The 17,205-nt window shown below is 36.4% G+C and overlaps 1 protein-coding gene across 1 annotated transcript in view; it reads left to right on the forward strand.

Moving 5' to 3' along the window:
- The window catches only part of Smarcc1 (SWI/SNF related, matrix associated, actin dependent regulator of chromatin subfamily c member 1), a 140,760-nt gene that overhangs the window by 38,195 nt on the left and 85,360 nt on the right, over window positions 1-17,205 (forward strand). The window contains exons 8-11 of the mRNA XM_015488913.2: window positions 1,568-1,660; window positions 6,592-6,661; window positions 11,041-11,110; window positions 16,699-16,774. Coding sequence (XP_015344399.2) covers window positions 1,568-1,660; window positions 6,592-6,661; window positions 11,041-11,110; window positions 16,699-16,774 — 309 coding nt within the window. The remainder of the gene's footprint in view (window positions 1-1,567; window positions 1,661-6,591; window positions 6,662-11,040; window positions 11,111-16,698; window positions 16,775-17,205) is intronic.

Raw genomic sequence — 17,205 nt, forward strand, 5'->3', positions numbered from 1 at the left:
AGTTCTACAATTGGTTATATTGGACTTCCAAAACATCAAAAGAACAAATTTTTTTCTGAAATATATTGCTCTATTCTTTTTTTTTTAATACTTATTTTTTTAGTTTTAGGTGGACACAATATCTTTATTTTTTTATTTTTATGTGGTGTTGAGGATCGAACCCAGCGCCCCGCGCATGCCAGGCGAGTGAGCTACTGCTTGAGCCACATCCCCAGCCCTATTGCTCTATTCTTTTTTATAGGTTTGTTATTGTTATTGTCATTGTTAAAAATTGTTTGTTACTGCTATGTCAGTGTTTCATTTCTTGTGAAATAATCTATGGTTATTTTTCTTCATTAATGTCACCTTATCCATTATTCAAATCACTTTTTACTTCATTTGATAAAACCCTCTCTACTGCTAGACACTTGGTTTTATAGTTTTTTTCCTTGGATTTGTTCTATGACTGTGCCATAAATATATGTTTCCCTAACTAGATTATAACTTGGATGAAAGAATGCTTAATTTTCTTCATTATGTCTCCTGGTTTTTGTTTTATGATGCTGGGGATTGAACCAAGGACCTCACCCATCCTGGACATGTTCTACCACTGAACTGTATCCCTAGACTGCTGTCATATTTTTATTGACTAGTAGTTTATAGTGATCATTGAATTAACCTTCCTGTGAAATGTACCTGGCAAAAGTTAAGCTTAATATTTAATTTTTTATTGTTTGTCCATTGACTGTTAGTAGCAAAATAATTGGGTGTGTTTTGTTTGTTGGTTGCATTTTGGTCATGGTTTGAAAAGTTAATAAACATGATTTATTGCCATTCTTAAGATTAGAAATGGAAAGAAAGAGGTATAATTTCTTCCCAAATCAAAAATTTAGCTGTGAAAATACTACATTTAAGGTAAATGCAGGTAAAATTGTCTAGGAGGATTACTCTGGCAATCTGGTATGGAACCTTAATGAGTTTTACATGCTGAATTTCCTTAAGTCTTGAGTCTTAACATTTTTTGTCCAGATACAGCCAGCTGCAGAGAGGGACCTGGGATGGTTTTAAAAGTGGTCTGCTGAATCACCTGTGTTTTATTCTGAGATAAAACTTTATTTTCTACATCAAAGTATATCTTTTTTGCTGGGTGTGGTGGCATGTACCTATAATCCCAGCGATTTGGGAGGTTGAGGCAGGAAGATCACAAGTTCAAGGCCAGCTTCAGTAATTTAGGGAGGCTCTAAACAACTTAATGAGACCCTGTCTCAAAAAATAAAAAGAGGGCTGTGGGTATAGCTCAGTAATTAAGTCCCCCTGAGTTCAATCCCCAATACCAAAAAAAACAAAAAAGGATTAAGGATATATTGTAGAGGTAGAGTGCTTGCCTAGCATGCAGAAAGCCCTGAATTCAATCCCTAGTACTGCAAAAAAGAATATAGATAAGTTAATTAATTTTAAAAGGCATACCTCCTGCATGTCTTCAGAAGTGTGATTTTGAACACCTATTTTTGCCATTGTGATAATGGATGAATATTGTTACATTATTTTAAAACCAGTAGAATTTCAAAGTTTATTCTTTTTTCCTCAGAACAATTGTCTGACCAGACCCAACATCTACCTCATTCCAGACATTGATCTGAAGTTGGCTAACAAATTGAAAGATATCATCAAGCGACATCAGGTAAGAGACACCATCACTTCAGAAACATTGTGTAGTGTATGCCTCTACCAAATGTTAACCATAATATCTTTGGATTTCTATATAGTTCTGTATTGAAATAAATTTTTCTCTTTTTGAGTAAGTATAATATCTGGGATTTTTGTTTTGTTTTTTCCCTCTCCTAAATGCCCAGGGAGCATTTAATTAAAGTGCACTGATATGGAGTTATCATAGTCTTATAGCAAAGTACACTTACATAAGGAAACTGGAATATTCTGCATCACTGAATGTCAGAGTCCAGCTCAGGATGGTGAGGAGTCGGTGAAAGGGGGTGGAGAAACAACATAGACATGAAAGTGAAGGTGCTGAATCCCAATCTTTACTGTGAAGTTAATCATATATACTTTTCATTTTGGCAGGCTCACAGTATTTTGTGGTTACAAAACAGGAATCATTATTCAAAGAAACAAAATATTACGTAGCTACAATTAGATAAGAAGAATGTATCTTGGCTTATTCATAAGCAAGCATTTTTACTTTTAGTTCGAGGATTACTTTGAGCTGTTTCTGCTTAGTTAGCTTTTAATAATAGTTAGAAATATCCCAGACTGTTGGCCTATACCTTGACTATTCTTTCTTGACTTAGTAACTAGAACCGGCGCCACGATTATGGCAAGTGGTTAACTTGAAAAGAGAGGCTACTAATTTTAATCTAACAAGAGTAAGAGCACCAAACCATTGTGCACAGGAACAAGAACAAGTTGCCTGGTACTAAGCACTAATCTGTCTTCTTAATATTAATTTTTCTTCTCTAGATTTTAATTTAATTTCTCAAAAACTTCCTTGACTGTTTTTCCTACAGGGGGTTTCTCATTAAACATTAACAGTTTACGTTCCACAGCTGAATCATTGCATTTAGAGCAAACAGATTTATTCTTTAGAAGTAGTTGCATTAATTGGGAAAGTCATGTTTTTTCCTCCATACTTAATGGTCATATGAGAAGTTGCAACTATACTTATTAAAGGGAATACAAAAACAAACCAGCCCATTCCCAGAAACATACTGCGCTCCTCCAGAGGATGGATGCTTTGTGCCATCCACCTCAGTAGGGCCTTGCCATTGCCTGAATCAGAGGAGGGGCACAGCAAATGAACTCTTAATCACAGAAAACAGAGTCTGTGACACAATTGTTGATAATAGGAGTTTACTTCAAGTAAACTTGCCCACTCCACCCAGTTATACATATTCTACTTAGTTTCTTTTAAAATTACTGGAAAAAATGCTACTTTCTATCAGGAATTGTTGTAAATGCCTGTAGTCCTAGCTACTCGGGAGGCTGAGGCAGGAGGAGCACGTGAGTCTATGAATTGGAGACTGGTGGGTGAAAACAAAACAAAACTGTACTTTCCTGATAAGCACACGCGTATGTGTATTTTCTTAGTACTGAGGAATGAACCCAAGGGCCTTGTACATGGTAGGGAAGCAGTCTATCCCTGAGCTATATCCTCAGTCCAAGCTTATATGTCTTGAGTCGCATAATGCTATTTTTTGATATTTTAAACTCCTTCACTAAATTCATTTTTAGGCTGAGTCTTTGGTATTTACTAGGTTTTCGGTTACATGTAGTTAAACTGTAATGAAACTCATGACATGCTAAACTAACTGAGAATACCCAGGTACAAGATAATTTTTTGGAACGTCATTTGTGTTATACAGTTTTACTGATCTGTGGGATTAGTTGAGAAGTCTCATTAAGTATCTTTTTTTTCTTTTCTGTTGCAAAAGAGACTGCCAGTTGAAATACGTTTTAGCATTTATCTTCTGTGTTTTGAATTCAATGTTTCAAATATTGCTTACAATTGCAGATTTTCGTATAGCTTTTTACATGTGACATCTCTGTCAAACACATAGAGAAAGGTAGTTTAATTGTACTATCAGATGGAGCAATGTGAAATCTATTTCTTTTCACTAGCATTATTACTTTGGTGTGTGGGGGGGGTAGTATCAGGGATTGAACACAGGGACGCCTAATCATTGAGCCACATACCTAGTTCTTTTTGTTTTTATTACTTTGGGACAGGGTCTTTCTGAGTTGCTTAGGGCCTCACTAAGTTGCTTAGGGCTTTGCTAAGTTGCTGAGGTTGTAGGTCAGGGGTAGAGTGCTTGCTTAGCACATGGGAGGCACTGAGTTCAACTCTGAGCACCACATAAAAATAAATAAATAAATGTATCATGTTTGTTTGCAACTAAAACATATATTTTAAAAATTGCAACTTAAAAAAAAATGTTGCTGAGGCTAGCTTTGAACTTGTGATTCTCCTACCTTAGCTTCCCGAGCTGCTGCGATTACAAGCATGTGCCACCATATCTGGTGCATTATTACTTTTAGTAGATCTTTAACCATCTTTTTTTCTCTTGGAATATTTGTTTATTGGACTGTCAAGTATAGCTTAATTACATGTGGACTGTTAAAAGGGCAGATGAACTTACTGGTTCATGCCTTCAAGCTAAAATTACTCAAGACTACCAAATCATGCTGCAAGGAGTTATTTTTGAATAGTTAACAGTAAATAGTTAGCTATAATACTTTGTAAAAAACATGACTTCATGAATGTTGTGTAGGTATATACTGTTTTTTTTTTTAATTGGGGAAAGGGGTCGGGGATTGAACACATGTGCATTTAACCACTGTGCTACATCCCCAGGTTTTTTTTTTTGCATGTTATTTAGAGACAGGGTCTCACTAAGTTGCTTAGGACCTCGCTAAGTTGCTGAGGCTAGTTTTGAATTTTAATTCTCCTGCCTCAGCCTCCCAGGCCACTGGGATTATAGTATGCTACCACACCGGGCTAGCTAGGTATACTCTTAAGGGAATAGTAGTGTTGGCTGGTTTCAAAGAGTCATCTTTTTTTTTTTTTTTTTTATTGTGCTTGGAACTGAACCTTGTACATGCTAGGCTCTACCACTAAATTATACCCTTATCCCTGATAGAGAAGAGAGACCTCAGGAGGTAAAAATGGTGCCATTTTGGAGTATTGACCATCAGGGCTTTACTTGAGCATTTTTTTTAGTTGTCAATGGACCTTTATTTTATTTATTGATTCACAGTACTGAGACTCAAACCCAGTGCCTCACACATGCTAGGCAAGTGCTCTGCCACTGAGCCACAACCCCAGCCCTAATTAGCATTTTACATGCATTAACAACCCATACTGATTAAGCACTTACAGTGAGCCTGTCACTACTCTTAGTCTTAATCTAATAACTACAACTTTCATTTTACGTAAGTCACTGATGCATAAAAATAGGTTGTTCCATGTCATGCAAGTAGTATACAAAGCTACGGTTCAAATCCAGGACTGTCTAATAGGGTGTATATGCCAACATGTGCTGTTCTGTTTGTTGCCTCTGACTTATTGAATATTGATATATCTTTCCCTCCTCTGGTGGCTGTTCAAAAAATGCACCCAAAACATTTCAATGATTGAGAATTCCTTATATTATGAAGCACCTAACTCAGCTCCAAATTTTTATAAATTTTAGAATTCTTTGATGAAGCATTACTAAGTGTTTGTCTGATTGTAATAGTAAATATTCATTGTGAAAAAAGAAAATAGGGCTGGGATTGTGGCTTAGAGGTAGAGTGCTTGCCTAGCACGCGTGAGGCATTAGGTTTGAACCTCAGTACCACATAAAAATAAAGATATGTGTCCACCAATAACTAAAAAATTAATATTAAAAAAAATTGAAAACAGCCAAGTAGTTTGGCACATGCCTTAATCCCATCTACATGGGAGGCTGAAGTTGGAGGATTACAAATTCCAGGCCAGCCTCAGGAACTTCTGAAATCTGTCTCAAAATAAAAAGGACTTGGGATATAGCTGAATGCTAGAGCACTCCTGGGTCAATCACCAGTTTTGGGAGAGGAGACAAAGAAACAATTCAGAGAATGTATTGACATGCTACTTACAACTGATTATAAGACTTTTCATTCATCTTATGGTTTCTAGAGTGAACATACTTTGATCTAAATTGCTCCAAGTATGTCCCAGACTGTATTCAATATTCTGGCTGTGACCTAGTTATAACTTGACTTTTTATGTTCATTGGTATTCCAGCATTGACTTAAAACTACAGCAATAGCGTGTGTGTGTGTTTGTGTGTGTGTGAGAGAGAGAGAGAGAGAGTGTGTGTGTGTGTGTGTGTATGTGTGTGAATGGGGGGGGTAAGGTGGGGGCAGTAATATCTGTGTAGCCTAAGCATATGGCTCTATGTCATAAAACCTACATTAATTCACATAAGTTAATGATGATAATTGTGTTAGTTTTGGAGCAATTTTTTTTTAAATTTTAATATTTATTTATTTTTTTAGTTTTCAGCGGACACAACATCTTTGTTTGTATGTGGTGCTGAGGATTGAACCCGGGCCGCACGCATGCCAGGCGAGCGCGCTACCGCTTGAGCCACATCCCCAGCCCAGTTTTGGAGCAATTTTAAGAATTAGTTAGAAGTACCCATAGAGAGATATATAGAGAATTAGCTAAGAGGTAAAGGTAGGACATCCCTAATCTGAAACTCTGAATTCTGAAATACTCTGAAATACGAAACATTTTGAGTGCCACTATAATACTCAAAAAGGTTTGAATTTGGGGGCATTTTGGATTTTTGGATTAGCAATTTTCCACTGGTAAGGTCTTTGCAAGTATTCCAACATCCGAAAAGCTCAGAAATCTGAAACACTTCAGGTCCCAAGCATTTTGGATAAGTGATACTCAGCTTGTATGTCTATAGACAATATCTTTGTTATTATTATCCCTTTTCCTTAATGAAAAATAATATAGTCTTCAAATATAAATAAATGAGTACTTTTATAATTATTAGGGAATTTCTAACTAATTAGTTTGCTTGCTATGTGTTATATTTTTATGTAATTTTTTCATTTGCTTTCCAGGGAACCTTTACTGAGGAGAAGTCAAAAGCTTCCCACCACATTTATCCATATCCTTCTTCACAAGAGGATGGTAAGTTAGTTTCTGGCTGTGAACTAATAAACTCATACATCATATCATATGGCTTCTATATCAGGTTTAAATAGTATATTCAACTTTTTAAAAATGTTTTAGTTGTAGTTGGATACAATACCTTTATTTTATTTTTATGTGGTGCTGAGGATTGAACCCAGTGCTCCACATGTGCTAGGTGAGCGCTCTACTGCTGAGCCACAACCCCAGTCCCTATATCCAGCTTTTTAAAAATATTTTTATAGTTGGACACAATACTTTTATTTATTTATTTTTGTTGGTGCTGAGGCTCGAGCCCAGTGCCCTGCACATGCTAGCTGAGAGCTCTACCGCTGAGCCACAACCCCAGCCCCTCACATTCTATTTAAATACATAGTTTTTTTGTTTTCTTCAACAAAGCATTGTGTTCCTTAATTAGACTTACTTTTTTTTGTCCAGCTTTTATTTCTTTGTTGGCAATCATCTCTTACTTTTGAGGAAAAAAACAGTTGACTGGTTGTCCGTAGAGTCCAAGAGTAGCATACTAGTTTGGTGAATTTTCAGTATTTCCATTATTTTTAAAACTAATTAATTAATGTAGTTGGACAGAATGCCTTTATTTTATTTATTTTTATGTGGTGTTAGGATCAAACCCAGTCTCTCACATATGCTAGGCAAGAGTTCTACCATTGAACTACAGTCCTAGCTGCCCCCAGTGGTTTGATTTTTGATGTTTAACTTGCTCTGAAAGATGATTTCAACAGTGGGCAGAGTTTATCATACCTACAGAAACTTAACATGTGCTAACCATTCTTTCACAAAACTGAGTTGAAATACGTAATAAAAGTTAATTTATGATGAGAAATAAATCTGTAGGGATACCACAATTAAGTCTTTGGGTAAAGACTGCACATTGCAGCATGACTTTCATATAGGAAGCCAAATTATATCATATTTGAATGGCCAATAACCCCATGGAGTGTTATTTTCCTGACTCTTTAAGATTTATGCTGCATGTGTATTTGAACATTCAAGGAATATATTGCTAAATAATCCATGGGTTAAGAAGAAATTATACTGAAAACAGAAAATCATTTGAGTAATAATTTACAAAATAGAAAAGTATAACAACATTAAATTTTATAAGATACAGTGTAAGCAAATGCTTAAACCCATGACATATGCATCTTTAAATGCATATATTAAGAAAGAAAAAAGACTTAAAATCACTCCAAATATATTTTAATCTAAAGAAAAAATAATGGAATAGAAATTTATGAATTATAAAATATGTAATAATCAGGGGCTGGGATTGTAGCTCTGTAGTAGAGCTAGCATGTGTGAGGCATTGGGTTCAATTCTCAGCATCACATGTAAATAAAGGTCCATTGACATCTTAAAAAATATATATGCAACAATGTGATCCTCAGCAATGTCAGTGATTCTTTGAAAGACTAATAAGGTTATAAAAATCCTGCTGTGCACATAGGGAGGAAAAAATGAACAAGTAATAAATATCAAGAGTGAAAGGAGGAGACATAACTCACAGACCATACAGTCATTAAAAAAAATGATCATAAGAATTTAATTTTTTTGGTGGGGGAAGGAGGGTGGGTTTGGTATCAAATCTAAGAAACCATAGCCTAATCTTTTCATAAAGAGAAACATCACTCTGTATCTAGTTACAGTTACAGAGCTTATAGTTAGTTGGCCTTCTTCAGCTTTTCTGTTTGGTATTAGCAACTGGTTGCCACTAGGTGGAGGTGGAGGATAGCAGTGTATGATACTATTCTGTTGCTAACACAGTATCTCCAAGTTTTTAAGTTATGAATTTTTCCCCAGGGTGGTATTGGGGGTCACACCAAAGGCTCCATGAATGCTAGGCAAGTGCTTAACCACTCAGCTATATCCAAATTGAATAAAAAGTAGACAACCGACTTCAGTAGATATTTCTTCAAAGAAGATATACGAATGGTCAACAAGCACATGGATGCGCAACAACACTAATTATCAGAGAAATGCAAATCAAAACCACAATGAGATCAGCTTATACATGTAGAATGGCCACTATCAAAAAAACAGAAACTAATAAATGTTGGAAATGATGTATAGAAATTGGAAATTCTGGGCTGGGGATGTGGCTCAAGCGGTAGCGCGCTCGCCTGGCATGCATGCGGCCCAGGTTCGATCCTCAGCACCACATACAAAAACAAAGATGTTGTATCCGCCGAGAACTAAAAAATAAATATTAAAAAAAAAAAAAAAGAAATTGAAAATTCTTTGCACTGCTGGCAACTATGAAAACTGTGCTCTGTGGCAACTATGAAAAAGCAGTGAAAAGGGTCTCTGAAAAATCTAGAAGTTGTAGTATTGTTTATTGCAGTGATGGGAATCAAACTCAGGACCTCAAGGATGCTTGGCAAGTAGCCTACCACTCAGCCACATCCCTAGATCTAAAAATAGAATTAACAATCCAGTGATGACACTTCTGGCTATTAATCCAAAAGAATTAAAAACAGGATCTAAGAAGAAATATTTACACAAAGATTGGCTTTTTTGCTGTTTCTTGGCTTTCAAGGGGCTTTTTTCAGAACTTACTCTTACTACTAGAATTAAGTTTCTAAGATAAATTCAGACTATCAAAGAAGTACATGATAACCAGTGCTGAAATGTAGAATTAATCCCAACTGTGATTAAAATCAGTAAAAATTATTAATTTGTACCTATCTGCAAAATGAACACAATGCTCATACTTTTTCTTTTTTGGTATGGGGATTGAACTCAGGGGTACTCGACCCTGAATCACATCCACAGCACTATTTTATATTTTATTTAGACAGGGTCTTACTGAGTTGCTTAGTGCCTCATTGCTGAGGCTGGCTATGAATTCACAATCCTTCTGCCTCAGAAGCCCGAGCTGATGGAATTACAGGCTTGCACCACTGCACCTGGTTTATACTTTTGTTTTTAAATGGTGCTGGAAATCAAATCTAGGGTCATATACACACTAGGCAAGTGCTTTAACCCACTAAGCTACACTTGCAAAGTTCTTGTACCCTTGTTAGGAGTGCTAGATTAACAGATATGAGACAACTAAAGAGTAATAAAAATGATATTGAAAAGATTTTTCTTTTTTTTTAAATACCTCCTAGGTGCTGATGATCAAATCCAGGATCTTACACATGCTAGGCAAGCATTGTACCACTGAGGTGTATCTTCAGTCCTTAATGTAGCATTGTCAAGCAGTGTAGGACACCAGGAAAAGTGAATTTGTAGAAAGAAGAATAGTAAAGTGCCTTCATCAAGGAGATGAGGCATGACTCAAATCTTGAAGTTAATGCAGAACTTTGTAGAAAACGGATGTGAGGTTGTACATTGGAAATGAAGCTGTGAAGATTATGGTGATTGTGACTTGTGTGGAAAAGAGGGATAGACAGTTGAAAGGGAGGGGGATAGTTTACTGCCGTTGGTTTTATCCAGAGTGACAGATAGTAGCCAGGTGCGGTGGCACAACCTGTGATCCCAGTGATTTGGAGACTAAGGCAGGAGGATTGTGAATTTGAGGCCAGCCTCAGCAACTAAGTGAGAGCCTATTCAAAATGAAAAGTTCTGGGGATGGGGCCTGTGGCTATAGCTCAGTGGCAGAGCGCTTACCTAATAGGTATGAGGCACTGGATTCCATCCTTAACACTACATAAAAATAAACAAACAAAATAAAGGCATTCTGTCCATCTATAATTACAAAAAAATTTTTAAAAAGTGCTGGGGCTATAACTCAGTGGTAAAGCAGCACTGGGTTCATTTCCCAGGGTGTATTTGAGGGAGTGATAGATATTAGACCTAGAATCCAGAAAGTCTGAATATATAAGCTGAGAAATTTTTCTTTAATTTGGTAGATGGCCTTAATTAAAAATCTCTTTCCCTTCCTTCTCAATGGCCCCGTTCATAGTAAAACTGTTATGGTTTGGATGTGAGGTGTCCCCTAAAGGCTTCCATGTGAGATGGTACAAGAAGGCTCAGAGGAGAAATGATTGGATTCTGAGAGTCTTAACCCAATCAATGAATTAATTCCTGATAGTGATCAATTGAGTGGTAACTGAAATGTTAGGGTGTGGCTGGAGGATGTGGGAATTGGGGATGCGGTTTTGAGGAGAGTAGAGTCTTTCTGCTTTCTGATCATGATATGAAATGCTTCCCTCTGCGGTACCCTTCCTCCAAGATGTTCAGCCTCACCTTGAGCCTTGAGGAATGGAGCTAGCTATCTATGGATGGTGAGCTCTGAAGTCATTTAAAGCAGATCAAAAGAAAACCAAAAAGTCTTGATAACAATTAAGGCTAAATCATAATTGGCTCACTTATTTCATCAGTTTAATTAAGGTTTTTCTTTTTTCTCTTTTCAGAAGAATGGCTGAGACCGGTGATGAGAAAAGACAAGCAGGTGTTAGTACATTGGGGCTTCTACCCAGACAGGTAATTTTATTTATTTATTTTTTGAGTTATAGTTGAATACAGTACCTTTGTTTTATTTATTTTTATGTGGTGCTAAGGACCGAACCCAGGGCCTTGCATGTGCTAGGCAAGTGTTCTACTACTGAGCCACAACCCCAGCTCCTTATTAATTTATTTTTATGTGGTGCTGAGGATTGAACCCAGCACATGCAAGGCAGATGCTCTACCACTGAGCTACAACCCCAGTCCCCAGAGAGGTAATTTTTTATTTTTTATTTTTATTTATTTAGTGCCAGGAATTGAACTCAGTGGTGATTAATCACTGAGCCACATCCCCCGCCCCTGCCTGCCTCCTTTTTTTGTTACTGGAGATTGAACACAGTTAGAGACAGGGTCCCACTGAGTTGCTTTGTGCCTCACTATTTGCTGGGTCTGGCTTTGAACTCGAGATCCTCCTGCCTCAGCTTCCTGAGCTGCTGGGATTACAGGCCTGCACCACTAGCTTTTTTTTTAATCATTATTTTATTTTATTTTATTTTTTTAATTTAATATTTTATTTTTAGTTATCGGCGGACAGAACATCTTTGTTTGTATGTGGTGCTGAGGATCGAACCCGGGCCGCACGCATGCCATGCGAGCGCGCTACCACTTGAGCCACATCCCCAGCCCCGTTAATCATTATTTTAATTGCATGTATTTATGGGATACAGTTTGATAATTTGGTACATTTATAGAGCATATAATGATCAAATCAGGGTTAGTGAGCATTTCTATCTCCTTAAAATTTTTAAATATTTTTAGTAGCATTTAATAATTGTACACATTTATGAGGTATGTTCTGATATTTGAATACAAATGTGTATTTAATCTGTACTGATCAAATCGGGGTAATTAATGTTTCCATCTCCTTATCATTACTTTGTGTTTGGAGCCTTTGAGATCCTCTCTTCAGATAATTAATATTGATGTGTATGCTCTGAGGTATGATATATATATATATATATATATATATATATACACACACACACACACACACATATATACATACATATATGTAAGTCAGGCTTTTGACTATGGAATTCTATGAGATCACAAATTGTGTTTTTTTCCCCTCTCAAAAAACTGAGCTTCTATGCATTTGCAAAGAGGTTTGGTTTATGGTATTAGGTTGCTAGTTTAGATTTGTTTCCTTTAAGAGATGAATTTTTCTTCTTCATATTTGTGACTGGCTTGTTTTGATTTTTCAAAAACTATTAAAGATGAAATTATGTCTGAGAAGTTTTTCCAGTCATAAATTTATTTACCTAGTGTTGTTCCTACTCTTATATGTCATACTGTTTGATTATTTGTAGCATGAATAAACAATATTACATGTAATACCTTGATGTTAGTGGTAGTGGGTAGGGGGTACTTTTTAATAGTATGCCTGTCCAGGGCACATGGATTTAGGTATAGCTTTCCATGTACTTTATTTTCCTGAATTTACAGGAGAACTGTTTTGGTGTTGATTTTATTCTGGTCCTGCTATGTAGAGTGGGACAGTCAACTCCCTTCTGATTCTTGCCTTCCCAAGTTATTTGAATCAAATCCTAGACACATCATTTTACCATAACTATTTAAGTATGCATTTCTAAAATATAAGGAATCATTTTTAAAAGGAAATAATCATAACATCATTGTCAATACTAAAAAAAAAAGTAATAATATTACTTAATATGAAATACCTTGCCATTGTTGTCATGTAAGTGATATATTTGATTGATGATTGATATTTGTTTGAATTAGAAGTCAAATAAAATTCACCTGTTTGATTAACTGGTATATATAACTAATTCTAATTTATAGGTTCTCCTTTGTCTTCTTTACCCCTCTCTGCAATGTACTGTTTTAGAAACCAGGTTGTTTCTCTGTATTTTTTTTAAATTGATATTTGGCTATAGAGGTTGTTCAGATTCCATTTCCACTGAGGAGGAATAAGACTGTTGAAAGATGTTTAGTCTTCAGTAGAAGACAAAAAAAAAATTGTCTGATTTTGTGTATGAGGTGCTTTTGTTTTGTTTGATTATGGTACTGGGAATGGAACCCAGGGCCTTGTGCATGCCAGGCAAGCACTCAATTACTGAGATAAATCCTCAGCTGCCCTTGCCCTCACCCTCATTCCCGCCCGCCCGCCACCATGGTCTTTAAAGACAGGCCCTTGCTAAATTGCCCAGGCTAGCCTTGAACTTGTAATCCTCCTGCCTCAGCCTCCAGAGTGGCTGGGATTACAGGCCTAGGCCACTATGCCTGGCTATATTTATTTTCTTTTGTTCTGTTTTTGTTTTTTTGAGACTGGGTCTTACCATGATACTTAGGCTAGTCTCAAAGTCCTGTGCTCAAGTGATCCTCCAACCTAGCCTTCCTCCTAGCTAGTTAGGACTACAGGTATGTGCTACTGTTTGTGGCACAGTAGTTATATATTGTGATAGTAGGGATTGAACTGAGGGGTGCTTTACCAATGAGCTATATCCTTAATTCTTTTTCTTTTTTAGTTTGAGAAAGGTTTCACAGATTTACTGCAGTTGGACTTGAATTTGCAATCCTTCTGCCTCAGCCTCTTAAGTCACTGGGATTATAGTCATGTGCCACTGCACTTGGCTCATAATTATAGTTTTTTTTTTTTTTTAATATTTATTTATTTATTTTTAATTTTTGGCGGACACAACATCTTTGTTTGTATGTGGGGCTGAGAACTGAACCCGGGCCGCACGCATGCCAGGCGAGCTTGCTACTGCTTGAGCCACATCCCCAGCCCCTCATAATTATAGTTTTAAAAGAACAAACTGCGTCTTTAGATATGTTCAGTTGGAGTCAGGTGCAGTACTTTGTATTGAATCCAGAGGCATTTTACCATTAATCAATACTCTCAGCCCCTTTTAATTTTTTATTATGAGACAGGGTCTCACTAAGTTACTTGGGTGTTTGCCAAGTTGCTGAGACTGGCCTTGATACTTGTGATCCTGAGTCACATGAGTTTCAGGGATTACAGGCGTGTTCCCCCGTGCCAGCAAGATAAACAGACCTGTGCTACTCCCTAATGTTTCTGAACTGACTTCTAAGTAGTGTCTAAAACATATAATTGAAAATTTAAAAATACATAAACAAATGACATAAAGATAAATCATCTATATTTGATTAGATATCATTTGGTTTTTATAATAATTTATTGGCCTGTGTATTTGTATTAAGAGTTTTACTTGGTAGATAATTTTATACTTATGTCAAATTTGTGTTAGAATATATGTAGTGATTTAGATTAGTGAGTTGAAGCTCACTGAGAGATCTTTGAGTAATGAAATGAACTATGTAGATATCAGCAGTGAGGAACATTCCAGGCAGTAGGTAAATAGCCTGTGTAAAGTGTACATAGGCTTGATGGCACATGTTGAAGAATTAAAACCTATGTTGCTCAGTTATAACATGAGTATGGAATAAAAGGAGAAGACTAGGAAAAGGAGTCACATTGCTGCATAGTGACAGCAGTGGAACTAGATTTTGAGTTCTTGGCAAGCCACTATTAGGGTGTGTGTGTGTGTGTGTGTGTTGCTGGGGATTGATCCTAGGGCCTTGTACATGCAGGGCAAGCACTCTACCAACTGAGATGTATCCCCAAGCATTGTGAGTCTACTCTGACTAGATGGGATCCCCAGGCAGATTTTGTTTGAGTAGTGGAGTTTTATGGACAGGCTGGGATTTCAAAAGGATCATTTTGGTTGGTTTTGTGAAAAATTGACAGGAAGGCAATGGATGAAGCAGGGAAACCAGTGAACACAGTGAAAGATTGAGAAGAAGGTAGACTCTGGACAGTTTGAATGAAGAGCAGTAGAATTTGCTGATGGTTTGATTTTAGGATGCATTTGAGAGTAAAATCAAGAATGTGTCCAAGGATTTTGGCCTGCACAGTTGAAAAAATGGGGGTTGTCATTTATTGAGAAGAGGTTGATCGACTGTAACGTGCATTATTGCAGTCTGAATTCGTTTACAAATTGAGCTTTAAGTGTGTTAGGTTTGGAACACTTGTTATATTCAAAAGAGGTGTGGAATTGGCTCTTGGATTTATGAGTTCAGAATTCAGAATAGAGGGCAGATACCAGATTTTAAATCGTTAGTATTTGTTTGAAGTCACAGGAGTGAATGAAGTCACCAAGAGTTTTGCTCTAACAATTGAGCCCTGGAGCCTTTACTTATTAGAGGTTTGGGGCAAAGTCTAGAAATTGGCAACAGAGGTGAAAAAGAGTGGCGATGAGAAGAAACAAACACCAGGTGAAAAGTACTGTTCTGAAGGATAAGAAACACTTTTTGGGAACAAGAACTTGAGAGTTCTGTGAACTGAGTTGCCCGTTTCAGGCAATATTAAGGCTATAATAATGACTAATGCCAAGGAGATTTCTTGGTACAGTAGTAAAGACAGAACTGATAACTTGTTATAATGGTGTGATGATAGTATTTTAAAATTACATTCTCAATCTTTTTTTTTTTTTTGGGAAGTCATAGGGATTGAACAAAGTCTTTGAGCATGCTAGTTCAGTGTTCTGCCACTGAGCTACTTCCCTAACTCCTTTAAAAAAATTTTTTTAAATGAATTGAGCAGAATAACAGGATATAAAGTCTGTACCCCAAATCAGTTGCATTTTTATATATTGAAAATGAAAATTCTAAAAAGGAAATGAGTAACAATCCCATATACAATAGCATCAGAAGAATAAAACTTTTTTTTAATGTATTTTTTTAGTTGTAGTTAAACACAATATCTTTATTTTATTTTTATGTGATGCTGAGGATCGAACACAGGGCCTTGCATGTGCTAGGAGAGCACTCTACCGCTGAGCCACAATCCCAGCCATAGAATAAAACATTTTGAATTTAAATTTAACAAAGAAGTGAAATATTTATACAATAAAAACTATAAAACTTTACGGAAAAAAGTTAAAAAAATATAAATAGAAAACTATCCCATGATAAAGAGTTGGAAGGATTAATAGTGTTAAATTATCAATTATACAAAGTGATTTTATAGATTCAGTGAAATTCCTGTTAAATCCTCTTTCCATATTTTTTTATTGGTGCACTATAGTTGTATGAGGTTTGTTGTTACATGTTTGTACGTGTTTACAATATAACAAAATTTTGGCCAGTATCACTCCCCAGCACTTCCTCCTCCTCTCTCCACTTCCTGTCCACTGGAATTTTCTCTCTCTTTCTTTCTGTCTTTTGGTATTAGGAATTTAACACAGGGATTCTTTACCACTGGGGATGTATCCGCAGCCCTTTATATTTTTGTTTTGAGATAGGGTCTTGCTAAGTTGTTCGGGCTGGCCTTGAACTTGTGATTTCCCAAGTTACTGGGATTAAATGAGTGGGCCACTGTGTCCGGCTCCCCCCCACACCCCCAAGATAGGGTCTCACTAAATTGTAAAGGCTAGCTGCGAACTTATGATCTTTCTGCCTCAGTTTGTTGGGATCATAGGTATATACCACTGTACCTAGCTAAAATGTATCCTTATTGTTTGATAAAGATTAAGAATGAAATTTGATTCTAATTTGTTTTTTTAATTTTATTTATTTTATAGCTATGATACTTGGGTCCATAGTAATGATGTTGATGCTGAAATTGAAGATCCACCAATTCCAGAAAAGCCTTGGAAGGTAAATGTTTGTTTAAAAAAAATCTTTGATGAAATTTAAAATTCTGATGAGGTATCTTTTTCTTTCTTTCTTTCTTTCTTTCTTTCTTTCTTTCTCTCTTTCTTTCTTTTAAGAGAGAGAGAATTTTTTTATATTTATTTTTTAGTTTTTGGTGGGTACAACATCTTTATTTTTTTTAAGTGGTTCTGAAGATCGAACCCACTGCCCCACGCATACCAGGCGAGTGCGCTACCACTTGAGCCACATCCCCAGCCCAAGCTATCTTTGTTTAAAAATTAAGGGCAACACAGTATGGACCTAGAAAAAAAATTTGCCGGGGGGGGGGGCATATTACAGATTGAACCCAGGAGTCCTTAACCACTGAGCCACAACCTTTTTTATTTTTTGAGAAGCTAATTGCTAAGTATGGACTTGGACTTGGTGATCTCCTC

Source organism: Marmota marmota, unplaced genomic scaffold (assembly GCF_001458135.2).
Source record: "Marmota marmota marmota unplaced genomic scaffold, marMar, whole genome shotgun sequence".
Classification (NCBI taxonomy): Eukaryota; Metazoa; Chordata; class Mammalia; order Rodentia; family Sciuridae; genus Marmota; species Marmota marmota.